This window comes from Caenorhabditis remanei, chromosome II (genome assembly GCF_010183535.1).
Source record: "Caenorhabditis remanei strain PX506 chromosome II, whole genome shotgun sequence".
Classification (NCBI taxonomy): domain Eukaryota; kingdom Metazoa; phylum Nematoda; class Chromadorea; order Rhabditida; family Rhabditidae; genus Caenorhabditis; species Caenorhabditis remanei.
Window position 1 is genome coordinate 15278132 of NC_071329.1, and position 18492 is coordinate 15296623.

An 18492-nucleotide genomic window follows, 5' to 3' on the forward strand; every position below is an offset into this window, starting at 1 on the left:
AAATAAAGAACCGCGCCGCTTGCAGTTTAAGCTCCGCCCAGAACTTTATGCGCTTGCGCGTTTGAGCGCGCGAAATTTTTTTTGAAAATCCTTGTCGAAACTTTATTTTTTCAACAGTAAAACACTACTTTCGATTTGTATGACCCATTAAAAATCTACTTGATGGGACAATAAGTATAACCATGGCACACTCTCAAAGTCGGAACTTTTCGACTGAAAAAACTAAAACTTAATATACTTTTGAGCGGTACTGTTACTCATTTGAAAAAAACTCTGACATCTCGGAGTGTCGAACCAGCAGGATCCACAGACAATTTCGTCGTCCTAATTTTAAAAAACATTTATCAAGTACGTATTTTACAGAATGTTTAAATCTTCAACATACATGAATCTGAAGTTTTCCAGAAATGAATGCTTGAGACAGATAAAAACCGAAACTTGTAGATTGATCATTTTTGTCATTAGGTAATTCATACCAACTTCTACATATCATCTCTAAATTATCATTCTCAATTCTCCTTCTTTTCATAAGCAGAATTTTTATTTAACATGTTTTCCTTGTTATTTCTTAGTTGTCTACTTTTCATATATCCCTCTTTCTCTCTCCGACCAACAAGCTGCTGCGGGTGGCTTGGCCACCCAGATGACCTTTCATATTTGCTCGCCAGTCAACCGCTCTTCAGGCACTCGTTGTAACTTCGCGCTCGGCGAGCTATCGATACTCATTGTCATTGGAATCTCATCGATTCACTGTTCTATGTTGTATTCTTATATTCCGTAAGAAAAGAAAGCTTAGAAGTTATGAATTCAAAGCCATTGGCATATGAAAGCCTGAAATGTGTTTTGGAACATATGGATGGAACTAAACGGTTAGTTTATTTTTGTTTTCTAATTTAATCAATTGCTTTAGCTCCCTGACAACCGCACCGGTTGTTGGTGTTGCAATGGCTTTCTCTCATATGAATTCTTGTTTCTTTAGAATCCAAGCATCAATCTCAATGCCTTCGATTCGAACAGCTGAAAAAGCAGCACCTCTCAGAATAACCAATTTGCAATTCAAACCATATCGATTTGAAGCGAACAACGACATTTATCAAATTGGAATAATTCGCAAATGCAAAGAACAAGATGGAAAACTTCTGACTATAATCGAAGAATGGAATGAACGAGGAGGTGTAAAGTGTGACTTGGATCGATTCGAAACGGAAGATAAATCATTCGAAAATACTCCATTTGAAGGGGATCTTGTAGTTGGAAATGCGAAATATAGAGAAAGAGAAGTGGCCGGAACAATCAGAGGTTTCGAGTATGATATAAAGTGTTTGATAGAAAAAAGAGCAACAATAAACGAAAAGAAGAGAAAAGTAAGGATAAGAAGATATGGAATAGACCCAAAGAAACCCTTGAATGACCAAATCAATTATCTTGAATCCAGAATTCAGCAAATGCGTCTGAGAAGTGAGAATGAATCATCTCCATACACCCAATATATCCGATTCTCCATCAAGTCTGAAAACAGTGAAAAAGTCGAATATATGGAATACAACAAGAAATTGCACGAAGCAATGAAATATTTGATGCAGCGAGTATTTGGCGGACGTCTTCGGTCAATCAGAGTGAATCGATTCTCGGTGAATATGGCGAATGATACGATACTTCGATTTGTGAAGGAAACGAAAATGAAAATTGATAGACTGAAAATGGAAGAAGATGTGACGGCAGTAGTAAACTCTTTGGAATCAATTATAGACGAATCGAGTTATCCATTGAAGTCAGTTCAAATGAATATAAATACTCATAAACTTTACAAAGATGCTCATTTGCATCCGATTGTCAAAGAAAGCCAAGTGTTGATTATTCGTCAACGTGGATTTTGGAAACAGTCGGTTCCAACGAATAACAAAGTTTTTTGGAAGTTTGGATTAATTCAATACTCAATATTCACTGGTATCATCGAGAGTTGGTTGATGAATGGTGGATCAATCGGATCATGTCACTCATTCTATATTAATCTTTGTAAATTCAATCTCATTCAGCGATTCATCGAATGGACTCTACAACTTCCGAATGCAAAGAATGCGGAACTTGATGGAAATAAGTGAGTCGCTTATCACTAAAAAATTGATGTGTTATCATGAAACAGTCTTCCGAAAAATGTTTATTCTATAAAATTTATTTTCAGATGTGAGATTTTCAACACATGCATATCAATCCCTCTGAACGATACATCAGAAATGAACGTCTTCGGAGAAGATAATACCTGCGAAGAAACACCATGTTATTTAGACATAAAACCAGACATGTTTGTTCTCAAACTAAGAATCATGCCTATTGGAACGGTCCAACCCATCTGACCAACCCTTCTATCAATCCAACTTTTTGATGTTGTCGATTTATCAACCTTCGGTAGCGCGGTCGGGTGGCTAACGTTTGAAAGCTCGGTCATATATCTAAAACTCGCAATACCGGAAATTGATATATTGATTATAATTGTTTGCATTCTGGTACAGAATTCAGCCAACAACCGCTCGAAATGTTTTCGGCAATTTATGTTTCATTATTTTTAATTCAATTTAAAACAGCATTCACAACTCAAATAAAAAAATTTAAATCTTTAATATGCTGGGTAGATATGGACTCTTCTGCCTCATTCGAGTTAACGAAATCTGCCCATGGACAATTAACATGGACGGGTGGTTCTTCGAATTGGAATAGCTTGTTTCTGGAAAAAAACCTATATTTTTGGTCAGATACTACTATAGTTACCTTCTCGAATAACTTGTGAAATCAGCTAGCAAATCCTCCACCAAAACTCTGTTTGTTCGCTTTCTCGAACTGAAAAATATCTTGTTTTTGGTTTATTTGAAGACTAACTTACATGAAGTTTTTGGTGGCACCTCTGATTTTCGTGACAAGCTGGCCCATTGTGAACACAGAGTCTGGGACTTTCAAGCCTTTTTGCAAGACTTGACCGAAAACATCGTAAAATCGTGTTTCAATTTGAGGGTATTGACACGATCTAGCGGAAACGGAAGTTCCATAGATGATGAAGAACGGGTCCCGAATGGAAACCTGTAAAGTAATTACATTTAAAAACTTTTCTAATTAGGTGTAACTGACCTCATTCAGAAGAGTGTTGATGGTTTTCTCTATTCCCTGTGTTACAGTCTCTCCTGAACACTGCTGCAAAACAGCAGGTGTCAGAAGAGAAGTGAGGAATAGAGATTTCCCACCTGGGAGGAACGCTCCAAGATCGTGTTTTTGAGCTGCTTTCAAATCGAAATGCACACCTCCCTCTTCATTTTCTGCATATCGTACATCTAATTTCTCATTGAATGCTTCCTCCACATCTTGTTCTTTTTTTTCTTGCTCTTGCCCTTCTTGCTCTTGTGCTTCTTCATAATAATGCTCCTCTCGTTCCCCTTCTTTTTCGACCTCTTCTTCTCTTCCATGACTTTTTTTTGTTTATACAGGTGAAAGGCGAGAGTATGAAGAACGTCCTGGATTCCTGTCGTTTTCACTTCTTCGGATTCCGACAGGAGCAGGAGATCGTAGAAGTCGATCTTCACCTCATCTGCTTTCTGCATATTTTCCTGAATTTTTTTATTAATATATATTTTCTTTCAATTTTCATTTCGACATACGATGCATTCTCGTCTTGGTAGAAGGCGATCCCCTTCGAAGCAATGAAGCTGTACATGACGTGTAGCGGACTGAAAAAATATTTTTGTCATGCCGAAAAATACCGGTGAAAAGATTTTTTTGTTGCCGAAAAAAAAGTCGCCTAAATACCCCCGAAAAACACGAAAAAACGAAAAAGAATTGGAAAACAGTTACTCATAAAATGATAAAATGGGAAAAAAAAGACTTTTTCCGAAACCGACAGCCCTGTGGTCCGCAATATTGCGTCACTGTGTTGGTACTTTTATACCGTAGTCCTCTTGAAAAATGATGACAATTTGTCAATATCCCCCAGTGAATGTTTGAGGAAAAGCGGAGCAAAGCTCGAGTCGGACCTCAAAACTTTATTTTGGACCGATCGGAAACGAAACCAGTGAGTTTCTTCGTTTCCCAATATTAACAAAATTTTCATACCTAACAAAATTTTCATCCAGAGCAAGACCTCCGCTCGATCTTGAAAGACTTTGGGTCAATCAAGAAGATGAGATTCCGAGGAAAGTACAATTGCTTTGCCGTTCGATTTGAGGAAAAGAAGGATGCGGTGGATGCGATTCACGAATCCCACCAAGAAACATGGAACCAGATGACAAGATGCGAATGGAACCGGGTTTCATTCAGAAATCAGATTCTGCCACCTGGAATTGCTGGATATCCAGCTCAGCAAGCGATTTTGACGTACTTCGAAATGAATATCAGGTAAGTAAGTACTGTAAGTACTTTATTTTTCACAAAACAAATAGTAAATACTTTAATTTCAGACACAAATGCAACCATTTCATCACCTTCTTCCCCCATCCACCACAAAACTCCAAGAAGAGCGACGACACTTGAGTTCACTCCTGGCTTTGTTTCAATCAACAACTCAAAGTATCGTCATGGGCGACTGGAAAAAGTGATGGGACCAGTCCCAAAGGACAACGAGGAGGTGATTGTGTTGGTGGATTACATGGTCGTCTCTGGAATTCAGGATGCCATCCCGAATTGGATTCAAATTCGTACGAATCGATTGAAGATCAACACCCCATTCTGGATTTTCGAGGAGGCCGTATCTCCCAGACTGGCACTCCCGATTGAATCAGTCACCATCGTGGATCCCCCAGCGGTGAATACTGAAATGGTGAGATACTACTGTTTCTAAAATTTAAATAACACTTTAATAATTTCAGATTCGAGCCACCAGATTCGTCTCGTTCGAGGACACTGGAACCATGGAGAGATCACTCCTGGACATTCTTCGCGAGCTCCCACACAATCCAAGCATTCAATTGGAGATACAGGAGAGACGGTCGTTCCCGAATGCCGACTTCATTCAAATGATTCAGGTATAAATTTGTTTTAAAAATTGAATTTTCTAGACATTCTTATTTTCAGACGTGGATTGAGACTCCTCAACAAATCGGTAGAAGGTTCTCGGTGAACATCCGATTCAACTGGAGACTCCAGAAACGAATCCAAGAAACCTTCCCGATGTGTCAGAAGCAATGGATTCAGATGAGCGAGAAGAAGGCTTCTTCTCGTCGAGGCATCTCCATCGACACTTTTCCAGACCAGAGACTCGTCATCCACGGAAGAAATGGAATGGATGGAGTCGAGAAGCACACGTGGACGACAATGGAAGTGTTTCCACGACACGTCTGAATCCATTTCTCTCTTCTTTTTCGTTCCCGTCCTGATCTTCATTCCAGTCCAGATTTCTCGCACTCCCCGTTTCACTTGTTCGTCTAATCCCGTTGTTTTTGTTTCAACTAAACCTATTATCTACTTTTTTCCAAAATTGAATAAAATCTGAGATTATCATTTCTCATCATACTCAATAAAAAGACAAAGAAATTAAATAAATACCTATAAAAAGGGGGAAAAAGTCATATACAATAAATTATGAATCGCAAAAGAGTTCTATCACAAATCAGTTGGGGGGAAGCAGAAAACGAGGAAAAATTATGCAATAAAATGGATTTTTGAAGAGAAATAGACAAATACTCGTATACAATTTACAGAAAACGAAGCGAAAAGTGAAAAAGAATAATTTAAGAGATTCAGATGACGGAGACGTCACCATCCAACTCGATTCTGGTGATGTTGTTGCCAGAATGCGTGATTCTCGACGTGGCTGTCGAGATTTGAGTGTTGGCAGTCGAGTTCCAGTCACCGTCTGAAACAAATCTCTATAAAAACTGCTGGAAATGGGCGGAGCTACCTCTCTGATTGGTTGTCGGTGAGGTGACATCAGGTTCCGAGTCACTCGCACGACTCAGGAGGACCATTTGTCCATTTCGTTCGTCACGAAGTCGTTGTGCCGACGGGGTGCCGCCACGAGATGGATTCGAATTGTGGTGGTTTTGGTATCTGGAAAATTAGGGAGAGGTTGAATGTGTGGACATCTGGATAGACCGATATTGAAACAGACAGAAATTCATTGTTATGGGATTATACGCGTCCAGAAAAAACGTTTTTTTCCCTCGATTCAGTTACCGAAAAAAAGCGAAAAACGGTTTTTTTTCGGTAAATGAATCGAGGGGAAGACGTTTTTTCGGACGTTAATAGCCTCATTGGGTGAGTAACGCAAAAATTGTGTGCATGTGTGTCCGATTGTCCGAATGTTTGTTATTTCTGTTTCCGGAACTCCGCCTATTCGTATTAGCAGTCCACCCTTCTTACAACTGCGCCCCATCGCAACCGAGAGAGTATCGGCGAGAGACGCAGAATTTTTTCTCGCGCCAACACAAATTTTCAGAGTTTTTGACCTATTTTCGCACTTTTTCGTAAATTGTTACGAAAAACAGCGAAAATAGGTCAAAAACTGTAAAAATTCGTCGATACGCTCTCGTTTGCGATAGGGCGCATTTGTAAGAGGGATGGACTGCTAATATGTTTGTATGTTGTCTGTGCTTCTCTCCAGAAGTCTTCTTGCCGGACATCCGGGCACAAAGATTTTCGAACAGATTTAGTTGTTTTAGTTAAAAAGCACAACAAAACCACACACGCATACAAAAAATAAATGTTACAGGAATGTTATTTATTATATGACACAAAAATAGGTGATTCTTTATTTATTCACATTAAGCACACGTACCGATGGGTGGTGGAGGAAGTAGTGGGAGTGCCTGCAGCGGATGACTGGACAAAGTCTCGCTTACTGGGTCCGGTGGGTGGAAGAGCTGATGACGATGTGGTGGAAGAGCCATTGTGATGGTGTGGTGGTGGATATGAATCGGAGGCAGCTGGGGAGCCGGTGACACGTCGGGTTGGGATCTGGAAGGATACATGAAATACGATTTTCGAAAACGTATTAGCACGGCACAATTCTTACAATCGCGCTCCACCGAAACCGAAGAAAATAGTGTATGAAATTGAGAGACTCAGAGAAAAAGAGACATTTTTCAAGGGAATTTCGGTGGAGCGCAGTTATACGAACTGTGCGGAGCTAATAAAATGTCTGTCTGTAGATCTGCATGTCCAGATGTCTCTCACCTCAAACGGCACCTCTCTTCCATTTCCAATAATCGAGTCTTGCGATGCGTTTCCATTCCATTTGTGTTGTACTGGCGGCGGCCCTTTCGATGCTCCGCGAGCCGACTCTTTTCGTTTCGGATGTGGTGAGCGGCCGGTGGCTGGAAGAAAAGGGAAAGTAGACGTGGAAAATTATCGCACTTTTTCAGAATTTTGGAGCTTTATATTACGGTTAATTGGTTAATTGGTTGGTTAATGAACACAGGACATCATCACAAAGGGTTTATCTCATGCACACAATACAAAACAAAAAGTTAAAAACGAATCACACAAAAAAAATAATTTAAAAAACATGCAAGTAAAATAAAAACTAGCATTCATCAGACGTCAGAATCTTCTGAATCCGAATACTCAGAACTCTCATCAGAATCAGAAGACGTGGTATCATGCACACCAAGTTGCTCCCGAAACATTTTCACATAAATCTGATATTTCTCCTCGTAAATCCGACGATTAAACTCACAATTCGCTCGGCTTCGTCTCGATTGAATCTCATGAATCTCTTCTCGAATGGAGGCCATTGGCTTCTGGAGAATCGGACCGAGAGCCTTCGTTGGCACTTCTGAGAGATCTTCAGGACGGGGTGGTGGGGGTACGTGTTGACGGTCTCCTTTCAATTTGGTAAGTGTTTCTCGGAGAGAATACATCACTTCGTCATCCGAATATCCGAAATCTTGGGCTATGTCGTTTTGAATGAATTCCATAAACGATTCCATTGAGTGCTTACGAATGCTTTCTAAAAGAAAAAATATATTCAAAACGCGCCAAAGGCACGCCAGACTCACTCTCATGCATTTTCATAATATTGTATGCCATTGCCAATAGAATTGAATCTCCTTCCACCAGAAACACATCCCATAACCGAAGAGCCAATGAGAACGGCACTCGATCCAAAAAGCATCCGAACCACCATTTCGTCAGATAAATATACGGAATGTCTTGTTTTTCCAAATATTTATAGACTCTCGGTTTATATTTCTTCAGTATCTTCTTGAAATGCTCTTCGAATCGTTGAAGTTTCGGAAATCCGGGTACGAAGAATCCGTGCATCGTGTGCTTTGGAGAGACCATCAGTTGATGTAGACACCAAAACGCGTCTTCTTCATCGAGATACATCAAGAAGAGTGCAGCGATTTGAGACATTCCTTGGCAATAGCCGACTTCTGTATTGTACATCGAATAGGCGGCGAGCACATTTAGAAGAGATTTTTGTCTGAAAATTGGGAGAAAATTAGTCAAAAATGAGTGTGAAAATGCGTCTTGAACGTTTAGCGCTAAAGCTTGCAATTTAGCGTTTCTGTTGAATTTTACGGATTTTCTGCGGGGATTTTCAGCAAAAAACCATGAAAATCGTGAGAAAACAACGCTATAATTACATTAACCTACAAATTATGAAAAAAATCTCTGGAAATTAGTGAAAAGTGCGTGTGGAACGTTTAGCGCTGGTTGACAGCGTTTAAGGCTGTTTAGCAGCGCTAAACTGAAAACTTTGCGTTTCTGCTGAATTTCACGCATTTCCCGTTAAAATTTCTGACAAAATAGTTAGATATTCAAAAGATTATAATGTCTGTGTAACTTTGTTTTGAAAATTTCGAGGAAATTCTTTGAAAATTAGTGAAAAGTGGGTGTTGAACGTTTAACGCTGGTTAGCAGCGCTAAACTGACAATTGTGAGTTTCTGATGAATTTTACGTGTTTTCGTCCGGAATTTTCAGCAAAATAGCTCAAAAATGGTTAGATTACAATGATGAAAGGATTTTACACCACTAATTTCGCAGAAAATCTCTGAAAAATAGTGAAAAGTGGGTGTTGAACGTTTAGCGCTGTTACGAGCGTTTAACGATGTTTAGCAGCGCTAAAACTGAAAATTGTGCGTTTCGGTTGAATTTTACTTGTTTTCCTCCGGAAATTTGAGAAAAATAGCCCAAAAATGGTTAGATTGCAATAATGAAATCACTTTGCACCACTAATTTCGAAGAAAATCTCTGAAAACTAGTGAAAACGCTTGGGGAACGTTTAGCGCTGTTAACAGGTTCGCAGCGCTAATGCGCTCTATTGCACGTGAAATAAAACGTTTTGAAGCACGCCAACGATTAAAACTTCTTTCCCGAATGAAATCTCTATGCGTTTTCATGTTTCCCAAACTCAAACTCAAACTCACTTGACATCATATCGTTTCCTAAAAGCCAAATGATCCCTATAAGTCCTGTTGATGTCCAAATCAATCTGTTTGATATCTTTCGACACGAGTCTCGCCCGTAACAGCAATTCCGAATACATATCTCTTCTCTCATGTTTCATTCGTTCAGCCCCGAGGAGTCGAGGCCAAATCACAATTCTCAACTTTTCCGGGATTCCCTTCCAAATTCTATCTTCCATTTTCTTCGATGGTCCACCCGATTTCCACACTTCAATCATTTTCAACCATTTTTTCTCTCGACTCAGCTCTTTGATGATCCGCCGCTTCTGCGCATCTGTCCGTTCATCGGTTTTGTCTCCTTTCTTACTGAAATTACTACTTTCTATTAGGGGAACTCATCAATGAAAACTTACTGCACAAAACCGAATCGATCAAGATTAGTGTAGACTTCGAAGTCTGGATTCTCCCAGGCATCGACGTCCACTGCATCCGGTCCCTTTTCATATCGATTGATGATCGAGTCTCTTTCCAGAAGTTCCAGATACTCCGGATCGTCTTCATCACTCGACGAGCCAGCGTCTTCAGCTGAAATATAGAAATTAGTGAAGAAAATCTAAATTTGTAATTTGTAATTTTCTGAAAGCATTTTCTTTCTTCCTCCTCCCCAAATGACACTAAATACACAAACCTTCCCCCTGATTATTATTATTACACCCTTTCAGCGTCAACCCATGCACAAGACTGTAGTGTTGAAACTGCTCGTCGTCTCCATCTGGCTCCGTCGTCAGCAGTTTCGAGATTCGATTCTCCGCCTTTTTCAGTGGCTCACTGAGCCGACTGGCCAGCTGATTTTTGACTCGAAGTGATGCAGTCCGAATGATTGGAGATATATCAATGAATGACGGGGTTGGTGAGGCTGCTCGAGAGCTTCCAGGAGTTCCCGATTCATCTTTTTTCGTAGAACTCTTTGCAGCCGGAGGTCTCCTCAACGACTGTGATCTACCGAATCGTGAGAATACAGTATCCAGTGTACTCGGGGAGCCAGGTGCTTCTCCGATGGCCACATCCATTTGAATTTCTCTAACTTTCCGGACAGATCCATTTCGTCTAAAGTTGTTTGGATTGTTCTCATCCTCATCGGTATCCGTGGCGTCCAGTGAGATCACCGGAACCTTCATCGACTTCATATCGAAGAGGAATTACTAGAAAACAGAAAAAAAGGATTTTTCTCACGATTTCTTTTTTGAAAAGAATAAAACCAAGACGAAAACAAAGCTAGTGTAGGAAATGGCGGCTCGATGAGCAAAACGGGCGGGAGGAGAGAGTTGTTACATATTAAATGGTTTCTGGGGGCCCCTCTTCTTTCCTGCTGAAAAATAGAAGAAAACAGAGAGTGAATAGGAGGGGGGACACGTTTAAAATTTCCAAAAAAAAAACAGGAAGCAGAAAACGTTGGAAACAAGAAAAGACGACACTTTTTGTTTGGTTTTAAAATGGATTGGTGGTGTAAGAGGACTGGAATAGTGAGAAAGGTCAAAGACGAGGAGGAACTGAAATTGGGCCCGCAAATTTCCAGTGATTAAAAGTACAGTAGTTCAGGGTTACTTTATCTACTTTGATTGAATTTGTTACAGTGACCAAATATACAATGACACAGTAGCTGCCTGACATTGAAGCTGATACAGTGATTACAGTGATCCTGTTTTTGTCACTGTCACTTTGTCACTGTAACTTTGTCATTGCCACTTTGTCACTGTAAGTATCTACTGTGATTCAATTTGTTACAGTGACCAAAATTACTGTGACCAAATGGGTTACACTGACCAAATTTGTTACAGTGACCATATTTATTAGAGAAAATGGCACAGTAGCTGACCGACATTGAAGCTGATACAGTAGTTACAGTGACAATTTCTACACTAACCCAGCGCTTTAGGATCTCGAACGAAGAGACACTCCAGCCGCTATAACTGAGATCCTCTTCTAGCAAGTTGTAATTTGATCGAAAAACTTGAAAATTGAGCCGACTAACTGCTCTAACATGAACGATCAAATCATAATCGGGAAATTTCTTTTCTCCGAGTAAATTGAAGAGAGGATTAAAGAAGGAATGATTCGATTATAGTGGTGGCTCTCTCTCGTGTCAAAAGATTTTTGACTCAAAAGTTTTTGATGTTTGGACTGGAAAAACATCATGTCAATATATCTAGAAATTGGAATTCTGAAGAAAATCCATCTCCAATACAGAATACATTTTCAGCTACAATCCGAGAGCATCGGATAACACGAGAAATTCCAAATTTTCAGTGTATCTCACGTTTTACAAAATGTGTGAATAGCGATATGAATTCGGGATTATTTGTAATCAGAGAAGAATAGAAAAAGAGCTGAGAAATGTGGTGAATAGAAGCTCAGATTAATAAGAGAGAGAGTATACACCATGTAGTTCCCACGAGTAGGTGAATCATACATGTGTTTAGCAGAAATTGGAAATTGAGGAACTGAAAATATTTTGCATTTTTTGTGGGAAATCTAGCAGGAAATGAATCCAGTTTTGCAGGAGGACAGCTAGGATTCGTCAGTGTCTTACTGTAGCTGATATCCATCATCTTTCGATTTGATCTACTACAGTAACCCCCAAGACAATACAGTACCCCAGCGAAACACCTCCAGAAGCCTAAAGAAGCCTGCTTGCTCCAGAAGCTTTCCTCAAAATTAAAATCCATAAAACCCATGGAAAAACAAAACAAGATCCATTCAGGGACCACCCGGCGCGACTTTTCTCATTTATTTGTGTCGAAGGGTATCCGTCGTCTGTCATCAAAAAAGGACGACGGGTGGGTGAAAATTAATTCCCGAAAAATACACTTCTCTTCTTCTTCTCCGGGAAAAGCTCACGGAGCAGCAGAGCCAAACACATATTCGGATGAAGAAGAAGAAGGCTATGAAGCAGTAGAAAAACTAGAAGACAGAGAGACGAAAGGAGATCTAATAAATAAAGTTATGGGAAAGAAGAAAAAAAAAAGAAAGAAGGAAGAAGCGGAATGGAAAATGGAGAACTTGGGACTGAATCGACACCTTTTTCTGGAAATTCGAACCTAATATCTAAAGCTTTGATCTGAAACCAGAGAGAATCTGAGCCTATTCATTGGTCACTGTATTTTGTCAGTGTAAGGTTCAAATTGAATCTTACAATGACAAAATACAGTGACAAAATATTCTAGGTAACCATGCCAGAATTAGCCGATTTTCAGCATTTTTATTTATAAATTCTGGCGGAATAGTACTTTGTTGTTATTCTTGGCACTGGTACTAACTTTAGCCCCCTGTTTGTCATGCCTGACCATTGAGCCAAGTCATGATGTTCTGAAAGGGGCGGAGCCTCTAGAATCGAAAAATTGAACCTATTCTGGAAATTCGAACCAGAGATAGGCTGGAACGACCAAAAAGCAGAGGTGAACCTATTATCTAAATTTTTAATATTTATTGGTCAGTGTATTTTGTCAGTGTAAAGTTCAAGTTGAATCTTACAATGACAAAATACAATGACAAGTCCCGCTGAACTTTCTCAAAAAAACCTTCTAAAGTGCACCTTCTCACTTTCGAGCAAAAACCGGAACAGAAGCTTCAAAGAACCGAAAAAAGCGAATGAGAGACATGAGAAAATGAGAAGACCTCCAGAATTTAATTAAAAACCACCCCAAGTTCTCTCTTCCGAGCCAGAAACATATGTGCTCATTGTGCATCTCACAGGAGTCATATGGGTATCATAAAGTGAAGGGCGGGGAGGGAGACAACTATAAATTCATGAATTTCGTCTCCGTGTGTCATCTGACATCGAATTAGGCGTCTTCTTATAAAGGAAGTGGGCGGAGTTTCACCAAAAACGTAACAACCGGACGAATATTCGAATTGACAAGTAGCTTTTCTTATTCTTGATTTGAGAATCTCAAAATAGAAACATGTCGGAGGCCACGCCCCTTTTGAGCTTTTGAGCTCTGAAAAAGGCGGAGTTTCAGTACGAAAATCACATTTTCTAAAAAGTAGCAAACCCATTTCCGAGTCATGTTCATTTTATTGTTTTTTTAAAGGGGCAGAAAAGTGTCCAACTCAGGCTGCGGTGTGGTGCTTCTAGCAAAAAGAAGAAAACACACTGAATTTGTTATTCTGGGAGAACTGCTCCGCCACACCAATTTTTGAGCCCTTCATTCAAGTTATGCTCATATTCCAAACAATTGGGAAAGGATTGAGTTACACTTGGAAGAGGGGGGGGGGGGGGGGAGAGGGGGGAATGGAGAAGAATGGGTAATTGATGAGAGAGGTGTTAGGAAATCGGGTCAGTCTGTGAGAATCCATAGAGACCATAGGTGCTTTTGAACTGGAAAAAGTGCTGGATTGTTACAGGGATGGAAAACATGTTTTCTCCTTGCCTAAAGATTTCCGTCCATTGATTCTAAGGACATGTGAAAAATCCAGAAAATCCAGACGTTCTCGGTAGAGTCTACTGGGTAGACGGGGGCACCAATCAGAAGACGTGGCTTGAGATATGGATATCCGGATGACTAGAAAGTCTATGAGATAGGACAGATCTGGGACTTCAGATAGTTGTCTGAAGAGAGATCCGGGCTAAAACGGGTCGGCGCATAACTCGCTTCAAACTCAATACTATGAACTGATAAATATACCAAAATGTAGATCTCGGCGAGTTCTCTGTTGCTGATATAAAACGGGACAGATGGCTAGTCGCTAATGTGTCGTGGTTCGAGCCTGAAAGGATTTTTTTTTTGGGTATTTTAGCGTATTTCGCTGCTCCGAATAAGAACTTCAGTCGAATTGGAATCGGCCGAATTAGAATTGGTACGAATCAGAATCGTCAAATCTAGGTCTAGTACCTTAACTTTAAATCATCTTTCGATTGGTTCTGATTCGTACCAGTTCTGATCCGAGCGATTCTAATTCGGGCTGTTCCGATTCGGGGCAGAGAAAAACGAAAAAAAAAACCAAAAAAATCCATTCTAGCCCGGCCCGCGGCACATTAACGATCCGCCATCCGGCCCGTAATAGGCCACAGGCATGGAACTCGGTGAGATCTACATTTTGGCATATTTTTCAGCTCATAAGACTCACAGATTGAAGCGGGCTACGCGCCGGCCCATTTCGGTCCGGTTTGCAGGTATGAAATCTAGAGGATGGAATGGGCTCGAAAGAGTGAAACCTGTTCACACCTGCTAGTGCCCAACTTCAAAACTCCGATTCTCGTTTTTTTTCAAAGTCACGCTATCTCAAATAAGGATACACATTGCTGGTCGTTACCATGACGACTTCTTTTCTCAAGACACCAAGTTTCTACTAAAAGCAGGCTCTCCTGAGAATGAAACGGAGTATCGCGTGCTGATTGACAGAGGTCCGTCAATTTGACATCGTCATCATCTTCAGCGTCTCCGTCATCTATTTGATCTACGGATCTTCTGTCTACGGCGACACAAATGGAATGTAAAGTGTCTAATCTAAAACAAAATTTCAGAGATGAAATGAAAACTCCTTGGAAAAGGAAAGGATAGGAATATGATGAAGTGGCTTCGCCGAAGTTCTACATTCTCGAAACCCATTGGAAGAGAAGAAACAAAAGGAGAAAAGGCACGTGGAATCTGGACGACCCAAGCCACGTCAAAGGCTGATGTGAAAGTGAACTTTCCTTAATTAATCAGTTCTAAGTTTGCTTTTGGCAACGAATAAACGCTCTTTGACTTGTAAGTTTTAGTGGTGTTCTTAGTTCTCGAAGTCTGTTTCTGTCCTAAGCGATAGAAATAGATAACTTGGGGGCCGAACCAAACTAGTTGTAGTAGTAGAAGTCAGACGCTGGTGAAGGTGATAAGACCTGATCCGAGCTCCTTCGCTATTAGAACTATTTCTCAATTCGAATTCGTTTTGAGAGAAAAAAAAACGGTGAGACCGTGGTGAGATACTTTGGTGAGATACTTTGGTGAGACGGTGGTGAGAAACGGTGATGTCGTTCAGTGTGGAGAGAACTAAAAAGGGAAGCTCGAGTGTTACTTCTTCCGAGAAGTCATGGGCTGTCCAAATGAACGAGGTGAGACTGAAGGAGAGACGCAAGTTGGTGAAGGGATTCACTGACTTTTTGGAGTCTTCGGGTCGTATGGAGAGTGATATGTATGAGGCACTCAAGGCGGCGTGCAAAGGCAATGAGAGACAGTCAGAAGTGCTTGTAGAGCCGGTGAAAAAGTACTGTCATGAGTTGCGAGAACGATTTGAAGAGCTTGGCGGAGAGAGATGGCCGCTAGAGATTATTGGAGTAATGAGGGAAAATGGAGTGGAAACGGTAGAAGAGTTGCGTGAACTCTGTGAGAAAGGTGTAGAAATGGTGCCAGGTGGCATCGTGGAGAATGCCAACAAGGCCCAGGATGAGTTGGCATTGTTACAAGATGCTTGGAATGAGGAGAGAGAGACGTTGTTTAGAGAATTGAACAAGCTGAAAGAGGAGAAGAGATTGGCTGAGGAGGCTGTCTCGAAGTACAAAAAGACGCTAAAGGAGGAGCGTGAGGCAAGTAGCGAGTTGAGAGGACTGCTCAGAAAGCAGGAAAGTGAGCCTAAGAAGGCTGGACAGGTCCGTGATACTAAGGAAGTTCCGGTGCCCTCGAGGTTGGAGGTGGTCAGAAAGTGGTCCCCAAGGGATTCGGATGACGAATTCTCGATGCATGGCAGGCGTGGTGACCGGAAAACTGTAGGGGAGAGAAGAGATAGTGGAGCGAAAATGAAATGCTTCACTTGTGGAGGAATTGGACATGGTTCCTGGCAATGTGTATCGAAAAGAGTCGATAAAGTGCAGATCCAGGAGGGGACTGTCAAGAATGCTGGGGTGGAAACCGTGGAAATGGTGGAGATGTTGGGACAACGGAGACGGGTTGTCATTGATAGTGGGGCAGTCGTATCGGTGATATCGACTACTGCTTATGAGAGGTTGAAGGCGGGGTGTCGTGACTGGGAAAAGGAAGTTGAAGTGTTCGGGAAGCCGACATTCACAGTTTTGAATGCGTCAAACTCTAAGATGAGAGTCAGGGGGCAGATCAAAATTCCCATGGTGGTCAGAGGGCGGAAAGTGAGAGTAGTTTTCCAGTTGGTTGACAATTGGGTGGAGAGGATACTGATAGGAACTAATGCTTTTGAGAGCATTGGCGTTGAGCTGAAATGGAAAGATCCATATGGTTTGGTGAATGCCGAAGAGAACTCGGCAGAAGTACAGTTCATTGGAGGTGAGAAGAAACTGGAGAGATCAGGAGAGAAACTTCGGAAGGTTCCGACGGAGGTATCAGAGATACAGTGCAAGAGCGTTGCCGTGCGTGGAGAGAGGGGGAGAAGGGCAAGCACGGGTGACGTGGGAGAGGTGTTCAAGTCGGAAGGGGAGGAGAAGGAAAGAAAGAAGGTGAAGATTCGGGCGAGTGTGGCGGTCATCGGACCTAGATTGGAGGCGAGGGGGCCAGGTGTTCTCGAGTATCGTAATAAGACGATAACGGGGTGGACTCAGAAGTTCGATTGGGGAGAAGTGAAGGAGGCAGTGGTGCTTGTTGAGTACACTGATAAGGAGGATGAGAACAGCAAGAGAGTTGAGTTCGTAAAATCAGTTGCGAAGGAAGTGGAGAAAGTCTGGATGATGCCGAGAAGTCTACAATGTGAACTCGGGGACGTCGACAAGGTGGCCAAACAGTGGAAGGAATGGCTGAAGACATCAGCGAACGTGGAAGTTGTGGATCCGTTGATGCCCGTCGGAAATCACAAGACACCGTTGATCTTGGAGAAATGGCATCGGAAGTCGCTGGATGGTCTACAGAAGTACTTGCACAATGCGTTGCCGAGCCATTCAGTCAGATGTCAGTGGGAGATGAACGCAGACAGAAGACCACAACCTGGATTGAAGAAAGACCTCGGAAAAGGATGCCCGATCGCCGAGAGGAGGGGGAAGTGGCTTCGCCGAAGTTCTACATTCTCGAAACCCATTGGAAGAGAAGAAACAAAAGGAGAAAAGGCACGTGGAATCTGGACGACCCAAGCCACGTCAAAGGCTGATGTGAAAGTGAACTTTCCTTAATTAATCAGTTCTAAGTTTGCTTTTGGCAACGAATAAACGCTCTTTGACTTGTAAGTTTTAGTGGTGTTCTTAGTTCTCGAAGTCTGTTTCTGTCCTAAGCGATAGAAATAGATAACTATGAGAGAGGTGTTGTTGTGTCTTTGGGGCTAATCCTGTGATGAAATTCTAAATTCTTTGTGCTGTGGAATTTCCTGTTATTTCCAATTCGAATTTATTTCTTGTTTCCGTTTTAGAGAAGTCTTCTAATGGGGGGAAAAGATGGGGTCATCATATTTTATGATGTATACCAAAAGACGAAAACACTCTAGAGAAAGATATTAGCACAGCACGCTTGTTACAACTGCACTCCACCGAAACGACCTTGAAAAATGTCTCTTTTTCCCTGAGTCTCTCAATTTCGCACACAATTTTCTTCGGTTCGGTAGAGCGCAGTTGTAAGAAGCGTGTCGAGCTAGTAAGTTCGAAAAAACGAAAAAAACTCAAAAAGATAGATAAAAAGTTGGTCTAGATCAATGACCAGAAGGAAGTCCTATGGAAACGTATTGTTTCCTTTGAAGGAGGACAATTTCCGCCGCGGAAATGAGAAAGAGAAGGTGGAGAGGAGGGAGTGTATTATCATGAGCCACCACCACCCATGTGAGACTTCAAAGGGGAGGGATAATAGAGGGAAAACGTAGGTTTGTAGTTTTTCACACCGCTCGAATTTGTAGTTTTTGAGATAAGTTCAAAGTGATCAAATCTGAGTTTTTTTTGTATTTTTCAGGTCAGAATCAGCAGGGAATTCTTCTCGTGAATTCTATTAGCACCGCACGCTTCTTACAACCGCGCTCTACCGAAACCGAAGAAAATTGTGTGCAAAATTGAGAGACTCAGAGAAAAAGAGACATTTTTCAAGGACATTTCGGTGGAGCGCGGTTAAAATCCGATCAAAACCCAAAATCCAAACCACTACTAACTTTGAATAGCGATTCATTTGCAAGTTGGTAACAAAAAAAAGATGGAAAACTAGATCGAAACCGTGGGAACAAGTGGCGGAGCAAAAATACTCCCACACACGG

General features: G+C 41.3%; 4 protein-coding genes across 4 annotated transcripts; 2 read left to right on the forward strand and 2 right to left on the reverse strand.

The window, feature by feature from the left end:
• Positions 1 to 801: 801 nt before the first annotated feature.
• GCK72_007122 (uncharacterized protein) lies at positions 802 to 2354 on the forward strand (the record flags this gene model as incomplete). Its single annotated transcript, XM_053725993.1, has 4 exons — positions 802 to 869; positions 980 to 1306; positions 1436 to 2098; positions 2183 to 2354. 4 exons carry the CDS (start codon positions 802 to 804, stop codon positions 2352 to 2354), a joined length of 1230 nt encoding a protein of 409 aa, XP_053590187.1.
• A 238-nt stretch (positions 2355 to 2592) lies between these two features.
• On the reverse strand, positions 2593 to 3700 carry GCK72_007123 (uncharacterized protein; the record flags this gene model as incomplete). Its single annotated transcript, XM_053725994.1, has 5 exons — positions 2593 to 2722; positions 2767 to 2835; positions 2879 to 3072; positions 3121 to 3445; positions 3645 to 3700. 5 exons carry the CDS (start codon positions 3698 to 3700, stop codon positions 2593 to 2595), a joined length of 774 nt encoding a protein of 257 aa, XP_053590188.1.
• Positions 3701 to 4254: 554 nt separating this feature from the next.
• Positions 4255 to 5319, forward strand: GCK72_007124 (uncharacterized protein; the record flags this gene model as incomplete). Its single annotated transcript, XM_053725995.1, has 4 exons — positions 4255 to 4381; positions 4440 to 4798; positions 4848 to 5003; positions 5053 to 5319. 4 exons carry the CDS (start codon positions 4255 to 4257, stop codon positions 5317 to 5319), a joined length of 909 nt encoding a protein of 302 aa, XP_053590189.1.
• A 398-nt stretch (positions 5320 to 5717) lies between these two features.
• GCK72_007125 (uncharacterized protein) lies at positions 5718 to 10517 on the reverse strand (the record flags this gene model as incomplete). Its single annotated transcript, XM_053725996.1, has 9 exons — positions 5718 to 5833; positions 5879 to 6027; positions 6755 to 6933; positions 7153 to 7292; positions 7655 to 7927; positions 7977 to 8404; positions 9352 to 9696; positions 9744 to 9915; positions 10019 to 10517. The coding sequence occupies 9 exons, from the start codon at positions 10515 to 10517 to the stop codon at positions 5718 to 5720; spliced, it is 2301 nt and encodes a 766-aa protein (XP_053590190.1).
• Positions 10518 to 18492: the final 7975 nt, after the last annotated feature.